The sequence below is a fragment of the Nicotiana tomentosiformis genome, chromosome 7, assembly GCF_000390325.3.
Source record: "Nicotiana tomentosiformis chromosome 7, ASM39032v3, whole genome shotgun sequence".
Taxonomy (NCBI): domain Eukaryota; kingdom Viridiplantae; phylum Streptophyta; class Magnoliopsida; order Solanales; family Solanaceae; genus Nicotiana; species Nicotiana tomentosiformis.
In genome coordinates, this window is record NC_090818.1 from 80,747,363 (window position 1) to 80,772,385 (window position 25,023).

At 41.5% G+C, this 25,023-nt stretch overlaps 1 protein-coding gene and 1 non-coding gene across 3 annotated transcripts in view; both read left to right on the forward strand.

Annotated features, from left to right (window-relative positions):
• LOC104093518 (uncharacterized) overlaps positions 1 to 23,956 on the forward strand; it is a 28,902-nt gene extending 4,946 nt beyond the window's left edge. The window contains exons 2-9 of one of the 2 annotated variants that reach the window (XM_070181679.1): positions 16,094 to 16,279; positions 17,476 to 17,568; positions 20,707 to 20,889; positions 20,975 to 21,077; positions 21,161 to 21,346; positions 21,841 to 22,871; positions 23,031 to 23,431; positions 23,506 to 23,956. In XM_070181679.1, coding sequence (XP_070037780.1) covers positions 16,094 to 16,279; positions 17,476 to 17,568; positions 20,707 to 20,889; positions 20,975 to 21,077; positions 21,161 to 21,346; positions 21,841 to 22,871; positions 23,031 to 23,431; positions 23,506 to 23,572 — 2,250 coding nt within the window. In that variant the 3' untranslated portion in view covers positions 23,573 to 23,956. Of the gene's footprint in view, positions 1 to 16,093; positions 16,280 to 17,475; positions 17,569 to 20,706; positions 20,890 to 20,974; positions 21,078 to 21,160; positions 21,347 to 21,840; positions 22,939 to 23,030; positions 23,432 to 23,505 lie in introns of those variants that run through there. The other variant, XM_070181680.1, reaches the window with a different exon arrangement.
• Positions 15,123 to 15,223, forward strand: LOC117276168 (U6 spliceosomal RNA). Its single transcript, XR_004506407.1, has one exon. It is a non-coding gene; the product is annotated as a U6 spliceosomal RNA (small nuclear RNA).
• Positions 23,957 to 25,023: the final 1,067 nt, after the last annotated feature.

Below are 25,023 nucleotides of genomic sequence, written 5' to 3' on the forward strand. Positions count from 1 at the left end.
TTTCCACCAAGCTGGGGTATCCACCCGGTATGCAACTTTCCCAATGCGCCTTTCAATGGACAAGGGTCCAATATATTTTTGCAATAGGCTAGGGTCATGGACCCCTGCAAACAAGTACCGCTTTGGGATTTTGACCATCACTTTGTCTCCCACCTGGTATTCAACAAAGCGGCGATTCTGATCAGCATGCCTCTTCATCCGCTTTTGGGCTTTGACAAGATAGCTCCGCACTATCTCCAAATTTTGCTTCCATTCTTTTGAGAAGCTAGCAGCCCGAGGAGATTTTGACATGTTTGGTGCGTTCACTGTGTGTGGGAGTAGCGGTTGCTGCGGTAACAATTTCAAAAGCGCTTTTGTTAGTACTTGAGCTCTTTTGTGAATTGAAACACAGTTGAGCAGCATCCAGAAGCTTCACCCAATTCTTCTGCGATCCGGTCACAAAGTGCCGGAGATATTCCTCTAGCATGCCATTGAATCGCTCCGTCTGGCCATCAGATTGCGGATGAAAACTTGAGCTATGACTCAATTTTGACCCGAGGCACTTAAAGAGTTGGGTCCAAAAATTGCTAGTGAAGCGTGAGTCGCGATCACTAACAATGTCTTTAGGTAAGCCCCAATATTTGACGACATGAGAGAAGAATAGTCGAGCTGTATCTTCTGCTGATATATATTGTGGGGCTGCTATAAAGGTAGCATACTTGGAAAACCGATCCACCACAACCAAGATAGTTGTGAGATCTCCGACCTTGGGCAATCCGGTGATGAAGTCCAGGGAAACGCTTTCCCAAGGTCTTTTTGGGACAGCTAGTGGTTCCAAGAGCCCTGCCTGCGTCAAGCGGTCTGACTTATCTTTCTGGCATACTAGACAAGTCTTCACATACTGAGCGACGTCATCGACCATTTGAGGCCAATAATATGCACGGCGAAGTAATGCCATGGTGCGTTCCTCGCCGGGATGACCGGCCCACAAAGTATCGTGGCATTCTGCAAGAAGAGCTCGTCGCAGATCTCCTCCTTTAGGAACATAAAGTTGGTTCCATTTCACCTTCAGGAAACCATCTTCGGTGTAGAACTGGCGAGTCTTGCCCTGTCCTACCAAATCAACCAAATACTGTGCAGCAGGATCCTTGATGAGTAGATCCTGTATCTGGTCTTTTATGGTGGTGGTTACTTCACTTCCCTTTAGGGCGGCGAGTACACACATCGATGCTAGATCAGCTCTCCGACTGAGTGCATCAGCAACATGATTGGTCTTTCCACTTCGGTACTCCAGGTTGAAGTGAAATTCCGCTAGGAGTTCCTGCCACCTAGCCTGTCGACCATTCAGCTTTGGCTGGGTCATGAAATGGCTAACGACTGTGTTGTCTGTCTTGACCACGAATGGGGCTCCCAGTAGATAATGCCTCCAAAGGCGTAAGCAATGAACGACATCCAATAATTCTTTCTCATGGGCGGCATAGCGCCGCTCTGCATCCTTCAGTTTTCGGCTCTCGTACGCTACGGGATGCCCTTCTTGTAGCAATACTCCACCAAGTGCATAGTCGGAGGCATCCGTTTGCACTTCGAATGGCTTGGCCAAGTCAGGGAGGGCCAAGACTGGGCTACTAGACATAGCCATCTTCAATGCGTCGAAGGCCTCTGCCCGCTTGGGGCCCCCAATCCCACGGGGTGGCCTTCTTGAGAAGTTCTGTCAGCGGCACTGCAATGAGGGAGTAACTTTTCACAAAACGTCGATAGAAGTTGCATAGACCAAGGAACGACCTCAAGGCATGTATATCCTTAGGAGGCGGCCATTCTATAATGGCCTGAATCTTCTGCTGGTCCATCTTGATCCTCCCTTCCTCGATGACATGTCCGAGGAAGTCAATTTGTTTCTGAGCAAAGGAGCACTTGGATAGCTTCGCATATAATTCGTGCTCCCGCAATCGGCTAGGACCTTCCGCAAATGCTCCAGGTGTTCTTCCAGTGTCTGGCTATATACCACAATGTCATCCAAATAAACCACGACGAATTCATCAATGTATTCTCGGAAGACTTGGTTCATCAAGGTGCAAAATGTGGCTGGCGCGTTAGTCAAGCCAAAGGGCATAACCAGGAAGTCGTACGACCCATATCTTGTCACACAGGTCGTCTTGTGCTCATCACCATCTGCAATCCGAACTTGCCAATAACCTGTCCTCAGGTCTATTTTGGTGAATACCGTCGCACCACCCAGTCTATCAAACAAGTCTGCCATTAGCGGAATAGGGTACTTGTTTTTCACGGTGATTTTGTTTAGAGCCCGGTAATCCACGCAGAGTCGTAAACTACCATCATGTTTCTTTTGGAATAGCACAGGGGACCCGTATGGGGACTTGGAGGGCACGATGATCCCTGTGTCTAGCATTTCCGTCAATTGTCTCCGAAGCTCGGTGAGTTCGGGTTGTGACATTCTGTATGGCGCCTGGGCAGGTGGCTTCGCACCCGGCACCAACTCAATCTCATGGTCCACAGTTCGCCTAGGCGGAAGATGCTTTGGCATGTCTTGTGGCATGTTGTCTTCAAATTCCAGAAGTAACTCCTTCACGGGTGCAGGAATGGGACCCGAGGAGCGTTCTATATCTTCCATGCAGAGGGTAGCCAGGAACGTGGGTTCATGTCTTTTTACCCCTTCTTCAACTGCAAGGCCGAGATGTTCTCGGCTGCCATCTTCATGGGAATGCACGGAATAATGCAGGGCTTGGCCCCATTTGCTCCCATCATCAGTAGCATGTCTGCATACGGTGCGGGCATGGTATTGGTCTGTCTCAGGAATTCCAACCTCACTATTAACTCAAAGTCATTTATGATCACCACGCGCAGGTTGAACTTTCCTTCATAAGGGCCAAGCTTCACTGGTACTTCTTTGGCTATTCCACCCACTGGTTGAGGTGGTGAGTTGATAGCCTTCACACGACCTTTGCCCTTTCCTACAACTAGTCCAAGGCGCTCCACCTGAGTCGAGGCTAAGTAGTTTTGGGTGGCACCCGTGTCTATCATTGCCCGAATAGGCTTGCCATTTACCTTCATGTCAACGAACATTAAGGTCCTCTCTTGATGAGGAGGAGTCCTCTCATTCGCCTTCTTTTTTCCTTTCCTGGCAATTGGACAGGGGTCCTTCTTCTTGCGGATACCGGCACTGGTTCCCATTAAGGGCTCAGAAATGGAGCCAACAATTGCATTGAATGCACCTACTGGCTCGGTCTGGTCCGCATCATCGGCGTCGTCATCCGTCCCATCCTCAAAAGCTTGATGGGCATTCATCTGTGCATGTGGACATTCATTATTCCAATGTGGTCCGCCGCAATGGCGACATCCTGAGGGGGGCTTCCTCCCCCGATCATTGTTGTTAGATGCAGCACTAGTACTGCCGGAAGAGGGAGTCTTGGATTTGGGTGCACTCCGGTCTCCTCCACTTCTGCTAGGGCCACTAGTGTTTGGTTGGCCCCCTTTGTATCCTCCTCGGACAGGCTGTTGAGGCCTATCCTTCCGGGCTTCCACTTGGTAATCCCCAAGGCACTCTGCTGCTTGGATTGCCTTAGGCAACGTGTCTACCCTTTGTCTCTGCAACTCCATCCGGGCATAAGGTTTCAACCCTTCCAGGAAGGTGAAGAGTTTGTCTTTGTCCCCCATGTCACGGATGTTCAGCATGAGCGCGGAGAATTCCCGCACGTAATCTCGCACTGATTTGGTCTGGCGGAGCTCCCGCAACTTTCTCCTGGCATTGTACTCAACATTTTCGGGGAAGAACTGTAGGCGTATGGCTGCCTTCAGTTCCGCCCATGTCTCGAGGGCATCTTCACCAGCCTTGATGGCTTCGTACTTCACCCGCCACTAGAGTTTGGCATCACCTTGAAGATACATGGCAGCAGTTGCTACCTTCTTAGCTTCTTCTAGGCCTCCCACGGCATCGAAGTATTGCTCGATGTCGAAAATGAAATTTTCTACTTCTTTGGCATTCCGAGCTCCACTATATGGCTTTGGCTCAGGAATTTTAAGCTTTTGTGCCATAGGGGCGAGGTTCACACCACCCCCAAATTGGTTTCCGCCTCCTCGAAGTAGGCCTTGTAAAGCAGCATTGACAACGTTGAGCTGGCCTGTCAAGTTGTCTATAGTTTGTTGCATGGCAGTCACCCTGTCTGCCTCTTGTTCCCTGTTGGCTAAATCCTCGGCACGCTCCTGCTGGAGGACCTCAAATTTACCAAAAATTTCAGCTGCCTCTGTGGCTGCCGTTTGCCGGTCTCCTTCAGAGTCGCGACTGATGTTTTCTATGTCAACTTCGGCCTGGACGAGTCTGCGGTCCAGGTCGTCCAACCTTTGCACTAGGCTGGTCTTTAGATCGGGCACCATTTCCACGATGGGTCGTAATGCGTCAACCGTTCCCTCAAGGGTCGCGATGCGATCCCCATAATTCACCATGGTCAAAAATGGTGGTAATTGCAATATAATCCCTCGTCCGATGTCGAGCCTAGGCTCTGATACCAACTGTTACGCGGCGCCTTCCTGAAGTTCCTTGGAAGGGCGACGTAAGGTTAAGCAACCGATGTCAGTACGGTTGCTGTCCGCCAACTGAGGTCCCCTTCGTACGCTAGACTAGATTGTCATAGCCGTACGGGAAAACCAATGTCATGAGCAATTGAAAGAGAGCAGAAAAGAGAATTGAGAATGAAAGAAAGCTTGATTGCATTGAATGAAAGCTATTACAGAAAAACAAGACGGTGTCGGGGGGAGAGACACCAGTACAGAGAATTGTTTGCTTGCTTGAAAGTTTTGATTGCTTGGTCCCCCTTAATAATGCTTAAAAAAATAAACCAAAGTTACATGACTAGACCTATGAAAGCTGGAAAATCACACTTAAAGAAAATGCAGCAAAATTACTCTATATTTACAATGAAAAGGACTTAGTCTTCTACAAAGCAGCAACAAGTCCGTTGGCAGCAACTTTGTCTTTAGCATCACGGCCTGCGCGCGCGGCATTGTCTACGCGCGCGACGCTGTTGGCATCTGCCTGTGACTGGGCGCTGGCGATGGCTATCGGTGGGGCGACAGAGGCACATGCGCGCTTGTCACTTGGAGCTGCCGAGACCACGGGGCCGACCGTGGCGACGGGCGTTGGGAGGCTGACCAGGACGCCACGGGGCGCGTCCAAGGGGTCATGGGGCATGGTTGGAAAGCCGCCCATGACGGACGTTAGTACATATGAAATAGTACTAGTATGTAAAGCTAACTGTCCTCTTTCAAAATAGAATGCCAAAATAAAAAAGGAGAACCATGGAAACAGCAACAACAACCAATGATATCCAAATACCAAGTTAAAACATAATAATTTTCAAAATACGATAGTAATATTATTTTTGGTTGGGAGATCCCTTGTAACAACCTCTACACAAAGCGGTCCCGCCGCCTCACCCCAATGTGTGCGGGTGGAGGTGTATTCACAATCACAATAGAATACTCCGAAAATCACAACTTTAGGTTCATTAGTAATGAAGACTCCGAAAATCACAACTTTAGGTTCATTAGTAATGAAGACTTTAAACACAATGGATTTCTTTCCAAGAAATGGAGTAAAATGATTGGCAATCGCTGCACAAGTTAAAATCATAAACGAGGAACACATCATTTATTCTTGAAATACTTTTCCCCAAAAGGGCAATACACAATTTCAACTCATGAATATATAAAAGCTCAAAACACGTTGGAAATACTTACAAAGCATAGCATTAGTTGAAACAACCACATTTTGGGCACGACTTGAGTACATAAGCTTTTAGGCAAATCTATTTTCGAAGTCAATTTGGAACAGTTGAATCAAGGCTCATTTCATAATCTTCCGCACATCATTTCATTTCATTGGCACTATTGGCCACAAGTATAACTTTCATTCTTGGCACGGTGACCACACTTTATATCCCCAACTCATTCCTTTCACTTTCAAGCATCTTTATAGATTATCAACAACAAAGCATCTCTAATCACTGCTTTCATTACACACATGAGTAATTAAGAGTCTTAAGCACATCGAGATTTCTTACACAATTTGGCATAATAACCTTCATTCGAAACACGACTTGAATTCATAAGATCTTAACACACATCCTATACTTGAACACATTCTCTTATGATATCATAATATGACGAGCATTCGGAACATGTTTTGAACATATACTTTTCGACATAAAGCTTATTCGGAATAGTCAATTTATAATGAATAACTCGGTGACTTTCAAGAACATTATGGGATTCAATTCTAGGAGAGAAGTTTAGCCAACATACCTTGCTTGAGCTTCCCTTAGATTACCACAACGTCCCAACACTTCTAGCAATTCCAATCAACTAGAGATATAACAAAAATTGAACCATAATTAGGGAGAGATTCATGGTTTCAGCTCACTTAGGCATTTCATCAAGCACTAGGTGTGCAAATTACACTACAAGGTTTCTATGGTGGAATCATTTCATCCCACGACAAATCATTCACCCAATTTAGTTCGACAACCTCCCTACCACCCTTATAGGTACATTCATGCATAAAGAGTAACTCCCACACCTAAGAATCATACTTCTTATGACCTACTTTTAGTCCAAATCCCGAAATTTAGGGCTAGAGAGTAGAACCTTACCTCTTAGATAAAGGTTTTGTGATTGGCTTGCTTGATTCTTGAAGATTGGGCAAGAATGGATGATTAGCATGCTAGGTCTTCTCCTTCTCTCTCTAAAATAGCTCTCTCCTCTCTCTAAAAAAAATCAGATTTTACCTTTAAAATGACCCCCTAAGGCCTTATATCAAAATAGGGTCGGATAAGAAATTTTCCAAAAATAACCCCCGAAGTCAATTATGTGGTAGCAGAATCGTTATGTGGGCAGCAAAATCGATTATGTGGCCAGCAGAATGATTATGTGGGCAGCACCAGCAGAATCATTCTGCGGCCAGCAGAACTGTTTTTCAAAATTTGCCCATTCTCTGCTCCACTTTGCGATGCTTATGCGGTCCGCAGAACCGTTCTGCGGTCGCGAAATTGACCGCAGAATCGCCTTCTTCTGCCATAAATTCCCATCAACACTTTAGTGCATTTTTTAACCCAAAAAGTCCGTACCGTGGCTCGTTTTCTACAATTCTCAAACTCATTAGCCTACCTCGGCACCACGAAACCTTAAATTTCTTGGCGAAAATTTACGGAGCCTTACATTCTCGCCCACTTAGGATCATTTCGTCCTCGAATGAAAAGTAGAGTCCGCCCAGCACACCTAACATAACTCGTCTCTTCTTTCACACATCTCAAGCTCCCAAATTTTGATTAACTCCCAAACTTTTTTTCAGAAATTTCGGCAAAGTTTCCCCTATAATTGGGCCTATCCACCTGTCAGAGAATCACCAAAACCACCCTAACAACACATCCACAGCTCGTCAAAGCATCACAATCTATATCAATCAACACTAATCTCAGCATTACAGGTGTTATATTATCAAAAGTGGTATACGGACATGAATTGCACACATTTTAATCATAACACATAGAAAGTACCTTTCGAACCACAACCATCTGGCTATGCAAACAACTGAGAATACTTTCTTTCCACAACACTCTCGGCGTTCGAGGTGACCCCCTCGACTCATAGACTTTGCCGTAGCACATTAACGGAGGCAATCTCAACTTCCGGACTTATCTAACAAGGATGACAATTAAGTACCTCTTATAAGCCAATTACCCATTAACTTCACCTTTAATAGTTTCCACCGGAATGATAGACAAAGGATTTCGAACAACCTTATGGAACCTAGATACATGACGCATCGGGTGCATGGAGGACAACGATGGAAAAACATCATACTCATAGTTTGGCCTATTTCCTTCAAGATTCCTTAAGGTCTAATGTGATTACACATACTTTACCTTTATTAACAACTCACCTGATATATTCATGGAGAAAATCTTGAGAATAACCCGTTCACTTTCTGCAACTCTAAATCTCTACGCCGAACCCCCAAACTAAACCTTTGGCGACCTTCAACAATTACCCTAAGATGTGCTAGCATGAATATGACCATAAAATTCCTACCCAATATGTTTGATCATGGGATGATACTTCTTCTTTAACATGTTTCTGCCATAATAACTCTTAAATTGCAATACCAGGCCACATCATGGGCAATTACAATACTAGGAACAAAGTGGGTTACTCACTGAGTCATGATATAGGTGGACATGAAAGTTATACTGCGATGGACGAACAAAAGATCTTCTTGGGACAAATTCGTGGAAACCTTAAATTTCCTAGAAACTTTATACAGACAAGTGACCATTTCAATTGACATGTACGCATATGATAGGTGCTGAGGTATGCTCTCATGTTACTAGATAATGAATAGGGTTTATGATAATATTCACAAAGGAGTAAAGTTACTGTTCAAACCATAGGAGCCACGTACACCGAAGAGAGAAAGAGTGGCTCAATAAGGATCTCAGCACTAGGCTGCCTTACATTAGATATGATACCACGTAGGTAAACTTTACGACGGTGCATGCATAAGCACCAGTGAGCAGATGTTATCCATCTGAATAAAAAGGTTCTATAAGAAATTCATCAGGTATAGTCCCTTGTTGAGAATTTAGGGAAGCAAGTGGGAAATATTAGCCTAGAGTTATAACTCAATTCAAGGACATAATTATAGAGCTCAATCCCGCAAGAGGTTGTAAATAAGAGAATTTGTGATAAAGAGGCTTCACTAATAATGCGTCTCGTTCAGAAAGTAAGTACATGCAATGTTTTGTGATTCAACGTCTTGTTAAGACCATATTTACGTAGGCTCTTCAATATGGGTGTACATATACAACAAGGAAAAATTTTGCGGTGTTCATAATAATATAGCAAGGAGTGACTTACTTGGTGATTTTAGGTTGACAAGGCAGTACCTTAATTGATGATCCTCGGCTCCACATCCATAACATACATTGGTACCATAGTGACATACCCCCGAATGATATCTCCTACACTTCTCGCAACGAGGATGAGGTCCACTAAACTGACTCGAACCACTGACCTGATATTTACCTCTTTTGCATACATCATAAGCATCCCCCTTATCCTTCCACCAGGCCTTCATGGCGGGAGTAACAATCTCTGTACCAGTTTGCTGTGTGGGCCTTTGGAATTGCCCAAGCCTGCCACCCCTAACACTCTCCTGAGCATACTTACAACACGACACCAAATGTTCCTTCCCACATAACGGGAAGACCGTGATGGGTGTACCCAACCTAGGGCATTTGTTCTTCTTGTGCCCCCTCTTTCCACAACCATAACATATTTCAAGAGTCATCCAACACGTCCCCAAGTGGCGCTTCTTGCAAATCAAACATTCCGGCTTATTGATACAAACAACCCTCTTTCGTTTCTTAGGTGCTCCCACCGCATGAATTGGTGGCGAGGTGGCATTAATAGGAACAAGGACACTTCCCCTAGCAACTTTCAATCCCTCCCTGCTGCCTCGAACGCGTCGGTTACTCATCTGGAAAATGAGACATGACGAGGAAATTAGCTTCCTATCTTGAGCTCTATTGCACGATCTGGAGTACCAAAGAAGGGTGACATTCCTAAATGCCCAAGTAGCCTCCTAATTATATATGTGGCAGACAACACACTGATAAGAATGACTACTAGACACGGCTCCGAGACATCCTAGGACACTTTAAAACCTTAGGCTCTGATACCAAGTTTGTCACGCCCCGACCCCGGGGAGCGCGACCGACGCTCAAACGAGATACCCCGGTCAAGCAAGCCTGCTAGATGCCTTCTGCCCAAACTTGCCCATTAACAATATAAGAATCAGTCGCCAGAAATATACATGAGAGGAGTCAAGTGCTCCCATTCTTTTCCATTAATCAAAGGAGATTCATTTTACAATTTCCAAAATATTACAAGTTTATATACATGATGAAAAACATGTTTGCTGTCCAACACTTCTAGTTTATTACCCAACATCAAACACCACCCACAACCTGTCTATGAAGCCTCTAAGTACAACCGAATAGTAGAATGGAAGTGCCGGCGACAAGGCCCCGGCTATACCTCAAAACGTAAAGTACAACATCAAATGACATAAAGCCCGGAAAAGAGTAGGGCTCACCAAAACCTGATGAATAGGGAGTAACTGCTAATGAGATCCAAAGCTGTCCGTTGTCGAGCTACCTGCATCTATTTAAGATGCAGCGCCCCCCGGTAAAAGGGACGTTAGTACATATGGAATAGTACTAGTATGTAAAGCTAACTGTCCTCTTTCAAAATAGAATGCAAAAATAAAAAGAGAGAACCATAGAAACAACAACAACAACCAATGATATCCAAATACCAAGTTAAAACATAATAATTTTCAAAATACGACAGTAATATTATTTTTGGTTGGGAGATCCCTTGTAACAACCTCTACACAAAGTGGCCCCGCCGCCTCACCCCAATGAGTGCGGATGGAGGTGTAATTTCAATACCACATTCTCTACACAAAGCGGCCCCGCCGCCTCACCCCAATGAGTGCGGGTGGAGGTGTAATTTCAATACCACATTCTCTACACAAAGCGGCCCTGCCGCCTTACCCCAATGTGTGCGGGTCGGGGTGTATTCACAATCACAATCCCTACACAAAGCGGCCCTGTCGCCTCACCCCAATGTATGCGGGTGGAGGTGTATTCACAATCACAATCTTTACACAAAGCGGCCTTGCTGCCTCACCCCATTGTATGCAGGTGGAGGTGTATTCACAATCACAATCTCTACACAAAGCGGCCCTGCCGCCTCACCCCAATGTATGCGGGTGGAGGTGTATTCACAATCACAATCTCTACACAAAGCGGCCTTGTCGCCTCACCCCAAAGTATGCGGGTGGAGGTGTATTCCGGGGTTAGGTTATGTCAACCTACCCTTCCTCGGTGACTAACGATACTCCAAAAAAAAACATTTTTGATTTTCATAAACGGGAAACAGGAATATAATTGCATTTACCTCATAACCGTTCACACCATTTATAGCCTCATTGGCACTTTCAACCACTTACAACATCATTATTTCATTGGCTCTCTTGGCCATACATATGATTCTTCATTCATGGCTCAATGGCCATATTTCATATTTTAATTTCTTTCCTTTCATGGATCATCATCATAAATATCAACAAATAGAATACTTTAAACACAATGGATTTCTTTCCAAGAAATAGAGTAAAATGATTGGCAATCGAAGCACAAGTTAAAATCATAAACAAGTAACACATCATTTATTTTTGAAATACTTTTCCGCCAATCGAAGCACAAGTTAAAATCATAAATGAGTAACACATCATTTATTTTTGAAATACTTTTTCCCAAAAGGGCAATACACAATTTCAACTCATGAATATATAAGAGCACAAAACACGTTCGAAATGCTTACAAAGCATAACATTAGTTGAAACAACCACATTTGGGCACGACTTGAGTACATAAGCTTTTAGGCAAATCTATTTTCGAAGTCAATTTGAAACAATTGAATCAAGGCTCATTTCATAATCTTTAACACATCATTTCATTTCATTGGCACTATTAGCCACAAGTATAACTTTCATTCTTGGCACGGTGGCCACACTTTATATCCCCAACTCGCTCCTTTCACTTTCAAGCATCTTTATAGATTATCAACAACAAAGCATCTTTAATCACTGCTTTCATTACACACACGAGTAATTAAGAGTCTTAAGCACATCGAGATTTCTTACACAATTTGGCATAATAACCTTCATTCGAAACACGACTTGAATTCATAACATCTTAACACACATCCTATACTTGAACACATTCTCGTATGATATCATAATATGACAAGAGCATTCGGAACACGTTTTGAACATATACCTTTCGACACAAAGCTTATTCGGAATAGTCAATTTATAATGAATAACTCGGTGACTTTCAAGAACATTATGGGATTTAATTCTAGGAGAGAAGTTTAGCCAACATACCTTGCTTGAGCTTCCCTAAGATTACCACAACGTCCCAACACTTCTAGCAATTCCAATCAACTAGAGATATAACAAAAATTGAACCATAATTAGGGAGAGATTCATGGTTTCAGCTCACTTAGGCATTTCATCAAGCACTAGGTGTGCAAATTACACTACAAGGTTTCTATGGTGGAATCCTTTCATCCCACAACAAATCATTCACCCAATTTAGTTCGACAATCTCCCTACCACCCTTATGGGTACATTCATGCACAAAGAGTACCTCCCACATCTAAGAATCATACTTCTCATGACCTACTTTTAGTTCAAATCCCGAAATTTAGGGCTAGGGAGTAGAACCTTACCTCATAGATGAAGATCTTGTGATTGGCTTGTTTGATTCTTGAAGATTGGGGCAAGAATGGATGATTAGCATGCTAGGTCTTCTCCTTCTCTCTCTAAAATAGCTCTCTCCTCTCTCTAAAAAAGCAGATTTTACCTTGTAAAATGACCCCCTAAGGCCTTATATCAAAATAGGGTCGGATAAGAAATTTTCCAAAAATGACCCTCGAAGTCAATTATGTGTTGCAATTATGCGGTAGCAGAATCGTTATGTGGGTAGCAGAATCGTTTTGTGGCCAGCAGAATCGATTATGTGGCCAACAGAATGATTATGCGGCCAGCAGAACTGTTTTTCAAAATTTGCCCATTCTCTACTCCACTTTGCGATGCTTATGCGGTCCGCGGAACCGTTCTGCGGTTGAGAAATTGACCGCAGAATCGCCTTCTTCTGCCAAAAATTCCCATCAACACTTTAGTGCATTCTTCTACCCAAAAAGTCCGTACCGTGGCTCGTTTTCTACAATCCTCAAACCCATTAGCCTACCTCAGCACCACGAAGCCTTAAATTTCTTGGCGAAAATTTACGGGGCCTTACATACGTATTGCTTCGATATATGGAACGGGAACGTGGTCGCAATTTGTCCTAAAATGCAATTTTTTAGGAGCAAGCTTCTATTGTTTTTCTTGGATAACCGAGAAATCGTGAAGGCAAATTGATAGGGTTTGAACCGAGAAATCTTGGTAGATTCCTCTATCCTTCTCCATTGAAATACCAGACGTTTGGTCCGTGATAGGGTTTGAACTCATGACGAGCGCCTGCCCACATATCACGCGTTGCATTCTTATTGTTTAACCAAAGCCTTGGGGGTATTATTTAGATCCCAATTTTTTTCTTTCTTAATTTAGATGGAATATTTAAGGTACAAAATAGTAAAGTTAATAAATAAAGATGATTAGCATCGCATTTTGCTTTAGTTAAGTAGGATTTAAAGTCAAAAGATGCTAGGAAATGGTAAAATATGAGGACAATGATTTTGATTTCTAAATGTAGCATACCAGATCGCTACTAAATCATCTCATGAGGTCGCAATTTTAATTTGCTAGTGCATCTGTGAACTGTGATTACGCTGGATGGTGCTAGATCGATGGTTCTAGTTTCCAAAATGTTTATCCATGGCAAAACTTCCTTTCAAATGCACTTCTATAATCAAGAAAGTATAATTTGACTAGAAAGCCTCTGGACTTAACCCTAGATGACAAGATACAACACTTGTCAACAAAAAGAAGTTAGCTACCTTAGCTGATATGAAAAGTAAATATGTTACTGATGTAGGCCTGTCAACGTTGCGCTCTTATCGTTCAACCAAAGCCTTGGAGTCATTATTTAGATTACATTTTTTTCTTAATTTAGATGGAATATTTATGGTATAGAATAGTAAAGTTAATAAGTTTGATGCTAGTAAATGGTAAAATATTAGATTGCTAAATTTTGCATTTCAAAATCGCTACTGAATCAAAGAGGTTGCAGTTTAAATTTTTCTGTGCATCTTTGAATCGTGGTTATGCTGGTGTATGCATGGTGCTAGATCGATGGTTCAGGTGTCCAAATTGTTTATCCATCGCAAAACTTCCTTTCAAATGCAATACTATAATCAAGAAAGTACAATTAGACTAAAAAGTCTTCGGACTAAAACTTAGATGACAAGATACAACACTTGTCAACAAAAAGAAGATAGCTAGGCAGTATGAAGAATGAAATTCTAACCATTTGAGGTTGAAGTCTTGTTTATATAAGTGATAATTTTGATCAATGCAACTCATCCTGTAAGTGGTATATTTATTGACTGGGTGTATTCATGACCAGGCTTAGTACTTGTTTTGCTTACATATAAGCTTACTCATTGGTTGTCGATGCCGTTACTATATTTTATTAAACAAAGGAGCAGAATAATGGTGATGTGAAGTCAGAGTATTAACGAGAAAAGGCGCTCACGAGGGGGTGGGGTGGGTGTAGGGTTTAGAACAGAGAAGAAAGGGAAGAAGAGTTATATGCCGATATTACCTAATACATATATTGCTTCGATTTATGGAACGAGAATGACAATTTGTCGTAAAACACTGTTTTTTAGGAGTAGCTTCACCCTTTCTTTTTTAATCATAGAGAAATTCTCGAGGTCCAACTGGCATACGGTTTGAAACTTGGTGGATAATGGGTCCTCCCCTCTACCATTCTCTACTTAAATATCAGACTTTGATCCGTGGTAGAGGTCGAACTTGTGACACGCGCCTAGCCCACACATCACGCGCTGCGCTCTTATCGTTGAACCAAAGCCTTGGGGGCGTAATTTAGATCACTTTTTTCTTTTCTAATTTGGATGAAATATTTAAGGTATAACATGGCAAAGTTGGTAAGAAAAGATGATTTGTTTTTTTGAGAAAGAATAATAATTCGCATCATTTTCTTAAATTGAGTTGGATTTAAAGTCAAAAAATCTAGTAAATGGTAAACAGGAGGATAGTGATTTGAATTGCTATATTTAGCATTCCAGAATCGCTACTAAATCATCTGATGAGGTTGCAGTTTTAATTTGCTAGTGCTTCTGCGAATCGTGGTGGCCTTGGTGCATGTGTGGTGCTAGATTGATGGTTCAAGTGTCCCAATTGTGTATCCATAGCAAAACTTCCTTTCGAATGCACTACTATAATCAAGAAAGTATAATTAGACTAGAATGCCTCCGGACTAACCCTATATGACAAGAGACCACTTGTCAACAAAAAGAAGATAGCTAGACATGTCCCTTCGGGAACATCCGATAAAATTGGAACATACAGAGAAGATTAGCATGCCGCTGAACAAGCATGACATGCACAAATCAAGAAATGGTCCAAAGAAGATAGCTAGGCAGTGTGAAAAATAAAAATTTAACCGTGTTAGGTGACTGCTTCCATTTCAAATATATTACTAATTTAGGTTTATTTATCTAACTGTTTTGATGGCTGATGGGAGCATGCTTTCTACAGGTACTGATGACATAGTGGCATTTCTAATTTGAGTTGTCTTTTTGAAGTATATTACCAGTTCAGGTTTAAGGGGGATAACTTCGGTGGAGGGAAGAGGTAGCTAGGGTTAGGGAAATTGGTGAAAGAATCTCTTTTGACACATCTTATAATAAACCATTTGTACTCCCTGTGTTTCAATTTATGGGAACCTATCTGACTAGGCACGGAGTTTAAGAAAAAAGAGAAAACTTTTGAACTTGTGGTGTAAAATGAGGCATATATATTTTGTGTGGCTATAAATCATTGCATAAAGGCAAATGTATTCCAAATATGGAAATGGGTCATTCTTTTTGGCATGGACTAAAAAGGAAATAGGTGAAACAGAGGGAGTATTTGTTTTGATTTTTTTTTTACTAAATGAAAAGATTCTTTATGCGCATTTTTGTTGGTACTTCTCTGGCGACTAGTTTTTTTTTTGTTTGATGACCGAGAGATCCGTCTAGAGCCAACCTTAGGATCAACCACTGCCCTTCTACCCTTCTCCACTTAAATATCAGGCTTAGTTCGCATGGCACATGGCTTGAACCTATGACCTAAGTCACAAGTCCTTCAACCTTTGCCACTTGAAATTAGCAGGGGGCTCCGGCCACTAGCTTTCTAAATGGGGAAATTTGCAATCATAATGTTTTCATAGTTCTATTTTTGCAGACACATGTTAGTTTTGTGCATTGAGTCCAACTCTTAAATGGATATTTTCGTGGACAGGTTTTCCCTTATGGTTCTGTCCCATTAAAGACCTATCTTCCTGATGGAGATATTGATTTGACCGCATTTGGTGGCACAAATTTTGAGGATGCCTTGGCTAATGATATGGTATCTGTACTTGAAGCAGAAGATCAAAATAAGGCTGCAGAATTCGTCGTAAAAGACGTGCAGTTGATTCGTGCTGAGGTGCTAAATTTATTTCAATTGTACCTTTCAATATGTGATAAGCAGTTTCTGTCAAAATTGTTTTATTTTTGAGGTGTTTCCCCCTTATAAAGAAAGATAAGGTTGATATTGGTACTTAAATGTTGAATTTTTGAAAGGCCCTCTCTTATGGGAAATAAGTAAACCTTTTACTTGGGCTGCATGCAACAATATATTTTAAGTGGACCTTTGTCTAAAACGTTTCTCTGGTTGCATGAGAAAATTGATTTTATTTCTATTCGTTTCTCTGGTTGCATGAGAAAATTGATTTTATTTCTATTATGTTCTTATTGAAGAAGCTAGAAGATCCAGGTTGCCTGCGGTTGTCAGTTGTGGATGAATTAGGTTAAATGAGCTTTAGTTTGTATTGATAATTGATCTACTGAAGTATCCGAATCATCACCATCAGCATTTTTTATTTCCACGTTCATTTACCATGATATAACAGATCTATGTGAGCTGTATTTTTTATTCTTGCATTAGGTTTATAGCTCTTTGCCTTTTCTTTCCTTTTTGATCCTTTGGTAGCTTTTTCCTTTGCTTTTTCATAACAATCCAAATACCTCTATTGCCTTAGTGATCTGGGCTTACTAGTTATGCTTCTGGGAGCCAAATTTGAGGAAGACCTATTTGTCATTGCAAGTTCTTTTTTTGCCTTGTTGGGGATGGGGATAAATCAAGATCTTTTTATTAAAGAGCACACCTAGACTATATCAACTTTACACAGAAACTCCTCTTAAGTTTTCAAAGTACGACCACCTATCGATGCAAAAAGGAATCTTTAAACCAAAAGTACAAATGAAATAAAAGAACAACATTGACTTTCTATACTGGTCTCTCCACTCCTAAAGTTCTGGCTGATCCTTTTAGCTAAATCGTCTACAAAGAGCGGCATCTCGTATCTCCTTTTCTTGGACTCCATTTCTCTACCCTTCAACTTACCACAGCATCCACCACTGTTTCAGAGGGTTTGCAAATTATATTAAGAAGGGAACATATTATGGCCCAAGCTCTATTGTGAAATTGCAGTCTAGTATCATCTCCTGCATTGTTTTCTGCATGTTACTCATGCATCACCAACTTCATTCTCCTGTTCCTTGCAAATTCTTATCTTTTTTTTTTAATTGTTGATACTAAGCTACTTCTTGTCTTCCTGATGTTTTATTCTCATATGGCAGGTTAAACTTGTAAAATGCATTGTGCAGAACATAGTTGTTGATATTTCCTTCAACCAAATAGGCGGTCTTTGTACTCTCTGCTTTCTTGAGCAGGTAGGGATATTCTGAAATTTAATCCTCTTCTATATTCTAGGAAGTGGTCGTTGAACCGTTGAAACATCAACTCCATATTTAGTTGATTGTGTTATTCTGCTAAATGTTCAAGTACTAAAAGATAGTTGATGCAACCTTGAAAAATATGGGGCTGAATGGTTGCTGAAGAACATGGGGCTGAATTAATTGGTTGATTTGATCTGTTATTATAAATTATAATTGTATCATTCCTTCCTATGTAGCTGGTTATGGACCTTGATGCACTGAACTAACCTGTACTGGAATCTTATTCTATCCTCCCCGCTTGCCCAACTCAAGTAAAATATTTTAGCCTTTGAATCTAAAGCACTTCAATTTGCAAATCAACAACAACCCAGTGGGATCCCACAAGTGGGTCTGGGGAGGGTAATGTGTACGCAGACCTTACCCCTACCCTGTCTGTTTCCGAAAGACCCTCGGCTTGAGAGGAAGAATAGGAACAAGTAAATAACAACAAGGCCAGGAAAATGATATCAACAATGTAAGGACCGGAGAAAAATAAATGGAAGAAAGCAGTAGCAATAGCAATAGCAATAGCAAAAGTAATAGCCACAAGCAGTAACACGACAGGGTACTAGAAAACCGAAGCGGAAGATAGTACTAAAACAACCCTAATACTGGCATTCTAAGAATCAAAGACAATGTACTAGTCAGCTAGCCCTAATAAACTCGGAACAGATCAGAAAAACACACGACGACCTATTACCCTTCTACCCTAATCTTCAACCTCCATATCCTCCTGTCAAGGGCCATGTCCTCGGTAAGCTGAAGTCGCGCCATGTCCCGCCTGATCATCTCTCCCTAATACTTCTTAGGCTGCCCTCTACCTCTTCTCCTACCTGCCAGCGCCAGCCGTTCACACCTCCTCACTGGGGCATCTAGGCTTCTTCTTCTTATATGCCCGAACCACCTAGGCCTCGCTTCACGCATCTTATCTTTCATAGGGGCCACACCCACTTTCTCCCGAATAACCTCATTCCTAATCTTGTCCAACCTAGTGTGCCCGCACATCCATCGCAACATTCTCATTTCGGCTACGCTCATCTTCTGGATATGAGAGTTCTTGACTGGCCAGCATTCTGCCCTATACAGCATAGCCGGTCTAACCGCCGCTTTGTAGAACTGACCCTTAAGTTTTGGTGGCACATTCTTGTCACACAGAACGCCGGATACTAGCCTCCATTTCATCTACCCTCCCCTATACGGTGTGTGACATCCTCGTCAATCTCCCTGTCCCCTTGGATAACTGACCCGAGATACTTGAAACTTCCTCTCTTGGGGATGACTTGTGAATCAAGCCTCACGTCTATATCTGCTCCCCCTGACACTACGTTGAACTTGCACTCTAGGTACTTCGTCTTCGTCCTGCTCAACTTGAAACCCTTAGACTCTAAGGTCTGTCGCCAAACCTCCAACTTTTTGACACCGCCTCGCGTCTCATCAATAAGCACTAACATACACCATGGCACCTCCACTTGAATATGACGTGTCAATGTATCCATCGCCAAAGTAAATAAGAACGGGCTGAGTTCTGATCCTTGGTGTAACCCCATCCCAACCGGAAAATGTTCCGAGTCTCCTCCCACTGTCCTCACCCGAGTCTTAGCTCCATCATACATGTCCTTAGTCACTCTAATGTACGCTACAGGAACACCTCTAGCCTCTAAGCATCTCCAAAGGACCTCCCGAGGGACCTTGTCGTACGTTTTCTCTAGGTCAATAAACACCATATGCAAATCTTTCTTTCCTGTACTGTTCCACTAACTTCCTAACAAGATGGATGGTTTCCGTAGTCAAACGTCCCGACATGAAACCGTACTGGTTCTCGGAAATAGACACCGCCTTTTTAACCCTTATTTCTACCACCCTTTCCCACACTTTCATAGTGTGACTAAGCAATTTGATACCCCTATAATTATTGCAATTTCTGATATCTCCTTTGTTCTTGTACAACGGGATCATCGTACTCCACCTCCACTCCTCGGGCATCTTCTTCGTCCTAAAAATAGCGTTAAATAACCCAGTTAGCCACTCCAATCCAGCCCTACCCGCATACCTCCAGAATTCAACTGGGATCTCATCTGGCCCGGTCGCTCTGCCCCTGCTCATCTTACGCACCGCCTCCGCGACCTCCTAGAAACTAAAATGCCTACAGTACCTAAAATCACAATGGCTCTCGGAGTGCTCCAAACCGCCAAGCACAATACAATACCTAAAAGCACTTCAATTTTGCAAGGCTGAAAATTGTACATCAAAAAAATTGTCAAAGTTGAAATTGTACTTTTCTTTCTACTTATTGTTTGCCTCATTCTTGAAAGGTCTGCACCTCCCTCTAGAAAGAAAAGATAAACTTGGTGAATGCAATAGGATGATATATCATTAATACAAGTTGTGATTCAGGACATAGGATGAGATATTGCTGAGAATATAATTGCAATATTTGCTTTTCGTCAGGCAAACTTCCTTGGTTTTGTCTCCTAGAATACAGAGCAGAATTCTTGCATCCAAATTCCAAACCAAGACAATTTTTCAACAAACTTGATGTTGGGACAGAATTTGTAGGTGTATTCTTGTGTCTTAGAATAAAAAGAAGGCAAGGTAACCAATATTCATAAGAGAAAGAAGGGGAATGGTGTTGCAAATGCAGATTCTTTATCCATTTTAAACGTGTTAAAATCATATGTGAGAATGGGATACTTATGAATATTGATTGAGAAGACTTTTTTTTTATGATAAGGTGAGAGAAGACGTTTTAGTATTGACAATGTGCGAATGTGCTCTTCTGATATTTTCTCTGAATGATGAGAAAATTTTGGTGAAAGTACTTTAAGTAGACCTCGGTTGGAAATACAAACTATTTCACGGTTTAAAGAGATTGTATATTGATGAAATCATGACTACTGGAACTGAGAAGATGTTGATGTTCCCATCCCTCTAAGCTTTTCTTGTTTCATTTGTCATCCCCTGGGAAGGCATCAGGGGTTGGGGTTGGGGTGGGAAGGAGGAAAATGAGATTACTCTGAATAAATTGCCTTTGATCATTTTGTTTGTGAAAGCAAACGTACATTTCACTTATGTGGGTTCTGCTTACTTTTACAGGTTGATCGCCTCATAGGAAAAGATCATCTATTTAAGCGCAGCATTATCTTGATAAAAACTTGGTGTTATTATGAAAGCCGGATTCTTGGTGCTCATCATGGCTTGATTTCTACCTATGCCTTAGAAACTTTGGTTCTATACATCTTCCATTTTTTTCATTCAACACTAGATGGCCCCTTAGCAGTGAGTTCTCCTGCCATAACTGCTGATGTTTCCTATTTCTATTTGATATATTGGTGAGCCTAATGACTGATATGGTGAATTTTAGGTTCTGTATAAATTTTTGGACTACTTTAGCAAGTTCAATTGGGAAAACTATTGTGTTAGTCTAACTGGGCCTGTTCGCATATCCTCTTTACCAGAATCTGTTGGTAAGCAACATGTTCCGGCATTGCAGTATGTACTGATGCCATGACTTTTTGTTTGGTTCCAATGATTTTCTTTCCTCATGCAGTTGAGATGCCTGAAACTGATGGTGGTGATTTACTGCTCAGCAATGATTTTGTTAGATATTGTCTTGATATGTTTTCGGTGCCTTCTAAAGTTGGTGATTCGAATTCCCGGACATTTCTGCGAAAGCATCTTAACATAATTGATCCTCTAAAGGAAAATAACAATCTTGGTCGCAGTGTTAGTCAAGGTAAAAGGTCTCTTGAACATAATTCTCTATCCTCTTTGTTTCTACAGTATAATCCTCATGGTAATCAATGTATTATATGCTGGTATCAGATACGGAATAAGTATTAATACTATCCGATATGTGGTATTTCTTAGATACGGGGGGTGGGGGGGTGGGTGGGTTCCAGATTAGGCTCAATTCAATCGAACATTTTGCATCTTACAAGAAAAAGGTCAATCGAACTTTTTGCAGACCATAAAGTGGATTTGCATCAACGTCAAACCAAATTAGACCCAGTGGGTTCAGATTAATTCTTTTTGAGATGAGGATAAAAAAAAAATAATCAGATAATTCCTAGCGTTTCCAGATTATCTCATTCCAAACGACTAGCTTCAGAAGAAAGACAGGTTTGGTTGTGGAATTGATTTTGGACATTAGACCAGTAGTCATCCAAGACCTTGTTTTCCTTATCCAACAGTGATGTGTTATATGATGGATGTCTGGGTGTTGTGCAGGGAATTTCTTCCGAATACGAAGTGCTTTCAGTTATGGGGCTAGGAAGCTGGGCAGTATACTTATCCAGTCTGAGGATAATATTGCTGAGGAACTTTATAAGTTTTTTCCTAATACTATGGATCGGCATGGTAGCGGAGAGAGGCCTGATGTTCAAGATCTGAGCAATGGCTTCTGTCCTGCATCTCCTGCTCCAGATTTTGAACCATCACAAATAAATTCTGATTTAAATTCTGCCAGTGATAGCGGAATTTTTAGGCTCAATCCTGATGGATCTTGTTGCAGAGAAGATGGACATCATAAAAGCATTACAGATAGGCATGAAAAGGGGAGCCCTTTGGGTTACCGTCTTTCTGGGGATGCAGCAGATCTTGCCAGCTCCATGGAGAATGGCCTTTCAATATCTACTCATAGTCCTCAACTTACTGATTCAAGTAGCAAAAAGTGCCAATCAACAACTAAGGCCATGCCTTATCATGCACCTCATCTTTATTTCACCAACTCCCTTGTGTGCAATGTGGAGATGAAAAATGAGAAGAGAGTTTCATCTGGGTCGTTGCCGCCTACTTCTAATGAGGGAAGGGACTTTACTGTCGATGGCTTGAAGCAGACTGTATTGGATGTTAAAGAAGCTGTCTCTTCTACACCAAAATCATATGGTTGCTCTGAAGATTTGAACTGGGATTTGGCCTCAACAAATGGTGCTGGGATTCCTTCGAAAGCTTTGTCTGATCTAAGTGGGGACTATGACAATTACTTCAACTATTTGCAGTATGGCCGCTGGTGTTATGAATATGCCTCGAATCTGCCTGTACCTCCAGCACCACCATCTCCATTTCACATCAAGTATTCATGGGAAGCTGCTCAGCAGCTGTCATATATGAAAAGGAATGGTTTTTCTCATGGTAGTACAAATGGTGTTATCCCAAGTCAAACCTTCTATACCATAAACCCAATGTTAATACATGGCATGCCTTATGCCTTGGAAGAGATGCCAAAGCCACGGGGAACTGGGACTTACTTCCCAAACTTGGTATACTCATGTTATACTTGTTGTTTATTGAAAGTGGTGCAGATCACGTGCAATAGTCATTGCACATGTGGGTCTCTGACCCTTGCATACAACTCTTTCTATTGTGAGCAAAAATAATCTTCCTTGTTTGATTAGTTCTTTGTGGCTTTACCTTTGCAGAATCGTCCTCCACAAGGTTATAGGCCGTCAATGGTGAAGGGTAGACATCAAGCAGGATTGAGATCTCCCCGAACTAATGGCCGGGCGACTTTCACGGAGATGCACACACTTGAGAGAAGCTTCCATGAAAAGCCGCAATCTGAATCTTCTGCTGATCAAAGCGATGTCCACCCTTTATTTTCTCCTCGTGGGAGAGGACACCGTAGTAGCATGACTGCTCTGGTTGTACAGTCTGAGGGAGTGGTTGAGTTTGGTTCTGTTGGCCTGGTGCCTCTGGGAACGAGCATCTCCGAAAGAAGGCAACAAAAACCTGTCTCTCTACCTACTCGACAGACCAGCCCAGTATCTCCGATACCAGGGATGCAGAGGTCAAATTCTGTTTTTAGTAAGGATCTTGATAGGTATGAGCACCTTTGAATAGTAAGTCCTACAGTATTCAATCACAAACCTTCTAAGCTTGCTTTTACAAATTCAGGCTTGCACTCGAGTCATCATCATACCATCTAAAAGATGAAGATGATTTCCCTCCTTTGTCTTTCTGAATTGTGGAATGCTCCTGCTATTTTATCACCAAAGATGATCGGTTTCAGCCTCGTCGTCTTCCTCCTCATTTCAAATACTGGATGTACCATTACTTTTTGCTTTGAGGTGTTTGTACATTATTATTCCCCACAGCTGCCAACTTACACATTATGGGTTTGTGAGTTGCACTTGTATAGGATGTTAAAATCATAGAATTTTTTTTTAAGAGGCTGTGCTGTTGATTATAAGTTATAGCCTAGTTATAAGATGACTTGTGGTTAAGTTAATCACTTGTAACAAAAGATAGGGAATGTATGGAGATGTAGGATTGTGAACATGCCTTACATATTCTGGTTTTACAAGATTGCTTCTGTATCAAATATCACGAATTTTTGGGGATAGCATACTCAAGTTTAGTACTTGTAGATATTGATTTAGCCATTAGTATTTGCAAATACTTTAGTATTTGGAATACTAGTGAAATACTGAAATGCTTGTTTGAGGAGTATTTCAAGTGAAGCAATAAATCTTTCAACTTTTTTTTTTCCAAGTAAAATTCATATGAAAACTTAAAATTTTCAAACTCTCTTTTCTACTTTGAACTTCGAATATATATATTTTCAAGTTAAACTAATTATTGTCCAAATGGAAAATCCCTACTTACTTTCTTTACATCGAATTTACAAACTTTGTAACTCAATAAAAGTCGTAGAAGATTTTAATTTTATTATAAGGGTTTTTGGAGGAAATTCTTTTTCTCAATTAAGGTTCACTTTCTAAACTCGCTATGATTGGTAAACTGCAAACAGTAGTTTCCAACAATATAATGCCCTTTAAAAACCAAAGAAGGTTATGGAATTCCAACTGAAAAATCATTGATAACGTTAAAAATTGCGTTATCAAACTTGATCCCATTTATGAGTTGGACTGGCCACTTTTGCCAAGTTGAATTTCCAAGAACTAGCTATTTAGCCTAAGACAACGACCAGAACAATTACACCACAATAAGTTGGAGTCGATTATAAAAATTCTTACTGGTCATATCGCTCCATTTATTAAAATCTTAGAGCTTAAGACAACAAAATTCGGCTAAAATAAACTTTTATGCACCTTAAAATTTGTCTATTGATAGAGCAGATTTCAGAAGGCTGGGTATGGAGGATAATGATGGCATTTATGTTAAGATTAAGAAAAAGGCAAAAGAAAAAGGACTTAAATGGAAAAGACAATAGAAAGATGTCGTGGGACTCTATTAAGATTGGAAAGTAGAAAAATAGAAAGTTGCAAATTAATTGCCGATCCTACCATTAAATTAAGCCTTGGTAAGGGGTGGCCATAATACCGACCGAACCGAAAAAATCGTTCAGAATCGATAATTTCGGTTTTTACGATTCGATTTATTCAGTTTTTCGGTCGGTTTGCGGTTCATTGTGGGTAAGCAAATTTGGCTAGAGACAAACAGGTGAAGGGG